Raw genomic sequence first — 6,011 nt, forward strand, 5'->3', positions numbered from 1 at the left:
ACTTGTACTATGGTCCCAAGCATTACTTAACTACACCTTTATTTGTTCATTAAATAAGCAAATATTAAAACATTAACAGATTGTGTTCTGTTATCATGAAGAATCCTTCATAACACTTGTCATCCTGAAACAGAGGTTGGTAATTGTTTTGCAGCAGTGGAAAAATGTAGAATTTGAGGCAGCTCACGGATGTGAGTAGAAGAAAAACTGCCAACAGCAAGAGTGACAAGGTTCTTATTGAGGTTGTGAAATTAAACTGATGCATAGCATTGAATTGACACTGCAAAACTTTTCTTGCCCTAGGAAAGTGAGCCTCGTTGTACAAACAGAACAGACATTGTCATATCAGTACTGGATGCCTATTGTTGGTAGCATTCTCTGTCACTAAACTAGACTTGCTGATGATGTCTTGTGCTAGAATAACATGAAGTATCTATGTTATAACAAGACAGAAAAGTGGAGGGTGTAAAAAAAATAAATAGGAGAGAGGTAAGAGTAGAAGCAGATCAGAAATTGCTAAAAAAAGATTTTAAAAGTCTTAATGAGAAAAAGGAGAACTCAAAAAAATAAAGGGGACACCAAATAGCATAGCATCTCAGTACCACTGTCTGCTGGCAGCAGCAAACTACAAAAAAGAGTGCCTCTAAAGCTTCAGAATGCAGAATCTGGCAGAAAGAATAAATAGCCGAGTTTAACAGACATATTAGTAAGAACAGAGTATTAATAATTCGAAATACTCATCTTTACCTTTGGTCACTGACAGCACAGTGCCATTTAAATAGGTTTCTGAAGTAAACCTTTGATTCAGTAAATTATTCAATCAAAACCAGTCTGAGGAATAGCTTTATTTAAACTGTATTTTTATGCTCAATTCTGTTCAACAATTGGCAAAGTTCAGCATCTCCACTAGATGTTTTCCCTTCTCCCAAACAGCTTACCATTTTTAATACTGGAAGTTATTCATGCCTGAAATAATGTTCACAGCCATCAACATCTTAGTTTTCATCAGAACCCTCAATTTGTGCTACAACTTTGTCTTCTACAAATTATCTCTCTTGAGTGAGATATTCACCGGGCTACCCATTTTCTCTTGAGACACAAAAAGAAGTCCAAGGATAACCTGTGACAAAAACAATAATTCCGTCAGTCTGAATTCACAACAGGCATTTCAGTTATTAGATAAAACAATCTTTAATAGAACTTTTAATATTATCATTTTAAAACTAAAAAAAAAACATCATCAAGAACAATCATATTCTGAAAAGGCTGATGAGATCTCCAATCTGATTATCAAAAGATAGTTCCATTCTTACATTTATAATTTATATTCTAGAAAATACACTAAGAGGAACACTCCAACTAGATTCTTACACTGCTCAAACCAAAACCCAGGGCCAGTTTGAAAAGCCTCCAGAATAAAATTCTTACTGATAGATCCTATTCCCCAATTCTGCAATGGCTGTACTATTTAACAAATATCAGATTTTTAAAAAAAGAAAAGAGTCAGTCATAGATAGCTATGTTTCTTAGTTCTTCCACAAGTGACTTCACTGATCTTACAGATTTTGGTCTCTTGAGTTCATAATTCTTTTGAGCACTCACCCAGCTGTTTTAACAGAACTGTTTGGACCTAATGCAACTGGGCCAGATTTAGCAGACAAACATTGTTTTTCCCTTTTTCATTGCTATCTCATTCAGGTAAGTAGTTAACACGCATACTTAAGTTTAAGCATGTGTGCAGTCCTAGTGAAGTTAGCTGTATCTTGCTGCTCTGTAGGGCTCTGGGGCTTCAGCGCTGCCAGGCTTCCTCTCTGCCTTCCTCACTAGTAACAAAAACAGGGAAAAAATGGGAAAAAGTACAAAACCCCAAATGTATCTATCACAGAACAGAGATGGGTGAGAAGGGGGTGAACGCAGCTTTATACCCTGATGTGGTAGGTGCTGGTTGCCAGCTTAGCACCAGTCCCTGTGTTATCCCAACTCATGTCAGGTGTTAGCAGACAGGACAGGCACAGAAAAGCAAGGGTGAGATTGCAAGGGCTCTCTTCTTGCCTGCTGGAGGCTCTCTTCCAACACAGGGCTCTGTCAGAGGGATAGCCAGGGCATCTTTGCACCTCAGCACATAAAGTGCCCAGGAAAAAGCAACCCACCAGGCCAAGAGAACAGTTTCAAAAGGAAGAGAAAGACAAACAAGAGGTAGTGGCACTCAAGAGAGCTTTTTTCATTGACCTTAAGAATGGCCCAGTACTGAAATCACTGAGTACCCACATCGCCCTGTCACCAAAATGACAGGTGCACATTAACTGACATTTTAATGTAAGAAAGCAATAAACTAATCTCCAGTTAAAGACTTAAAACTGCTCCCTCACCTTGTTCTTGATGCATTGTTTTTCTTGGTGTGGGTAACAACAAAGGCATAAGGATACTAGCAATCACTGAATTTGTGTGTGATATTCTATAAATCACTTTAAATGACCTTTTCAGCTTTCTGAGATGCTCTAATCCAATGTTGATAGTTCAAGTAAAAACTCCACTTGTTGCAAAAAGTGCTAGTCGTTCTTTAATCCACCTTCCCTAAGGCTAGTTATTTCATCTTTTCAGGGTGGAACTGTTGAATGACCTTATTTCTGATCCATAAATACTAACAATGGAAAACAAGACATGTTAAAAAGAAGTCTGGTGTAAATCATCCTAGAACGAGCTCTTCTTATGCTTTTAAAATTAACTACTAAAGAAAGCACACCAGTTTAAAGTTCAAGCTGCATGGATGTGTTATCAAGATAAGGGCATTAAAATCCTTATGCCTTGAATGTTTCCCTTGAGCTTTGCCTCAGAGTTAAAAGATCACAGACATCATAAACCAAATTCAGTCTTTGTGTAGGCCAGCATTAAATTGCAGCTGTTCCCATCAGGACTGAATTGGTATCAGGCACCTGTTAGATTACAAAGTTACTATAAAAGTAAATAAATAAAAAAACAGACCAGAACTATGAAACTTATTACAAGTCAAGTACATTAAATAAAAGAGGATCCTACCAGTTGCATCATCAGCTTCTGTGTCTAGAAGAGCATCTACTGAAGCCATGCCATGCTTGTGACTATGAAGGAGTCTGTAGTATCAGACACTCCTCGCTTGCTGAGACAAACTTCTTTGAGATACTGACTTCTCTGCTTTGCTCAGTGTCTTTTTTACTAACCTTCTCACTGTCAGGAAGGTTACACCACTTGTTGAGAAGGTTTTTCTAGGCCTTCCTACTATTCCCCAATGCACTTTTTTAATCATAAGTCCACAGGTTCAATTTGTAGTTATCTTCAAAAAATATTTATATAATAGAGAGTGGGACAGAGATACAAGATGCTTTCCCCATCCAAATCCACCTTTTTGGTAAAGTGTTAAATACTCCTTATTTCTGTTAGTCCTCTTTTGCAAAGAAGGAAGAAAGTCTTCAGTGAGATACATTTTCTTCAGGAGGTATCTTCTGTTCCTCCCTGACCTTTTTCCGGTGGAATTTTCATCCTGTGTCCTTTATCCTTAATAAATGTGCCAGTAAAGGACTTAATATAGGTTGTTGTAAAATCGGAAGTTTCTTTCTTATTACAGCTCTGTGAAAAGTTTAACTGTCCTTATAATTAGCAAGTTACAAATTAGTTGTATGTATAAATCAGATTATTTTCAGTAACCTTTTCCTGAACAATGTCAATTAGTGTGAACCAGACTTGTGAAACTCTTCTTCATACTTACAATTATTAGGCCAGGGTTTTCTAACTACATATGCCTTGTCATAAATTTACTTGCCTGAATAATCCCTTAATTCAATGCCAAGTTTAATAGTGGTGCTCACACAAGTAAAGTTATGCCTAGGCATATGTTTTTGCAGGATTAGTCAAAAACACTTTGCACACCTTTTTGAAGCTTATTAATTATGCTCTTTTCAAAGTTTCCTTTTATGCATGTACTAAAAAAAAATCTTTACTTCAAAGAAAGAGACTTTAAAACTTTAAAAATTTGTGACTACTTATTTTTTCATAGAACAGCCTATAAATGATTTCCCATCTTGTTCCAAGTATCTACTAGTTTTAATTAATCCTTAGTTTCAGAAGGTAAACCAGTGTATAGTTCATGTTCCAGTCTAAAATAATTTATGTTCACAGGAATGTTCTCTTCTCCTAGCTGTAGGAGACAACTGTTGCCAGTTTGCTGCAGTTCTTAACAACCACTATGACAGAAAAGGCAAGAATGAGAAATGCAGTAAGAGCGAGCACGTGTTGGGATTCAAGAGGGATTACGTGAGATCTACAGTAGAGAATATGTGCACACATAGAGCCCAATGATTCAGCTACGTTTCCAGAAAACCAATGCCACGTTTATTTCAGACTTATTATCAGACACATCTGTATTGCAAGCTCCCCACAGAGGTTGTGAAATATATTTAGTAATCAAGGGGGAGGAGAATATCACCCCAAGAATATGCCTATCTCAACCCTTTCTCCCTGCATTTGAAAATTTCCCAGGGAACAAGGGTAGTCAAGCAGTGACTTGGGTTTCTGGAGTCTGATTCATCTCGCAGATACATAATATTGCAATGTGCAACCCTGCCAGCTCCAGTGAATGAAATTTCTGTCAATGAAAGCAAGAAGATAATATAGCTTTCAGAATTTACAACAGTGGCAACCGTAGGGAGGAAAAACTAAAACCTGTTAGTTTTCTTCTTGATCCTGTGTGTTGGCATTCCACTATGGTTGAATAATACTGAAATGTACAATCCATTTGAATTACCTGACTTAACCTTTAAGCATTCCACTGATTGCTGGAGTCCAATATTAGCAACCTTTATTAAACTAGCTTATAGCAAAGCCTGGTCTCAAGTTGCCCCTCAGATGAATTTTAAACCACTAGCTAATGAACTTGATGGAGTTATAATAAAGAACCTGAGAGCCAGTTGTGAAAAAAATAAAAGCATCTCAGTCGGTATGGAGTGAAATTCTACTTCCATTAACAATTCAGCTCTCTTCACATGCTCTCATATTTTGTTCAATGAAAGATGCATAGGGTTTTGAGTGCACAGATGTGGTACACGTGCGCAGCAGCTGGTCTGACATGATAAAGCAGAATGAATCTGAGAAAGTTCCTGCCTGTCTGACCAATAATCCAGGAACTAAGAGGGATTTACTCAATAGACCATCACAGCATCTATTCTGTCAAAATTAGAGATTTTTTTTTTAAGAACGTGCCTGAATCTGTTTTCTGTCAGATGTTTCCCCATTACCTAAAGACCCAGAGAGCAAAGAAAATGAAATTACTGTCTTGGGCTTTTGTGGTTTTTTTTCTGAATCCTGCAATGCCCACAACTTAATATTTGCTTGATTTGAAGCTTCAACAGTAGTAGCTCAAACAGTATTTTTTACAGGAGACTTTTCTGTAACTCAACAAAAATCGATCAGAAGAATAGCATCCAGCATGCACAGTCACACACTGTATGCCACAGCAACACACCCAGCACCATGTCTAAATTTCATTCTTAAATAAGGTTGCCTTTTTTTTTTCTCGCTAGGTGGGGACTGTCAAGAGCTAAAAATAGCATCACGATTCGGTGGCGGGCGCTAAAAATACCCTTACCCGCTCCATCACGGACCCAGTAGGAAAGACGAAGCCCTGGGCACCTGTCACAGTCGGTAACCGCCAGCCGAGGACGAAGGCAAAATGCTCCCAGCCCTGGAGTTGGGCGCCCGGGCAAAGTTAGGAAGCCGCGGGGACCCCACACTCCGGGCTTCCCCCCAGCCCCCCTCCCTCGCCGTCCCTTACCCGCGTTCCGCAGCTTCTTATTGCGGTATACGGAGAGGATGACCAGGAGATTGCCCAGCAGGTCCACTACGATGGTGAAGATGAGGATTGCGGCCAAGGTGGAGGTCACCCATGGCGGGCGGCGCGGGGCGCCCCCGGCCGGCGGGTCCCTCGAGAGGACCGAGCTGTTCAAATCGCTCCCGTTCTCTCGCATCCTACCGCCGCCGCC

At 39.3% G+C, this 6,011-nt stretch overlaps 1 protein-coding gene across 1 annotated transcript in view; it reads right to left on the minus strand.

Annotated features, from left to right (window-relative positions):
* Positions 1–5,998, minus strand: part of MTNR1A (melatonin receptor 1A) — a 58,310-nt gene extending 52,312 nt beyond the window's left edge. The window contains exon 1 of the mRNA XM_010192246.1: positions 5,804–5,998. Coding sequence (XP_010190548.1) covers positions 5,804–5,996 — 193 coding nt within the window. The 5' untranslated portion in view covers positions 5,997–5,998. The remainder of the gene's footprint in view (positions 1–5,803) is intronic.
* Positions 5,999–6,011: the final 13 nt, after the last annotated feature.

The sequence above is a fragment of the Mesitornis unicolor genome, unplaced genomic scaffold (genome assembly GCF_000695765.1).
Source record: "Mesitornis unicolor isolate BGI_N332 unplaced genomic scaffold, ASM69576v1 scaffold3849, whole genome shotgun sequence".
Lineage (NCBI taxonomy): Eukaryota > Metazoa > Chordata > Aves > Mesitornithiformes > Mesitornithidae > Mesitornis > Mesitornis unicolor.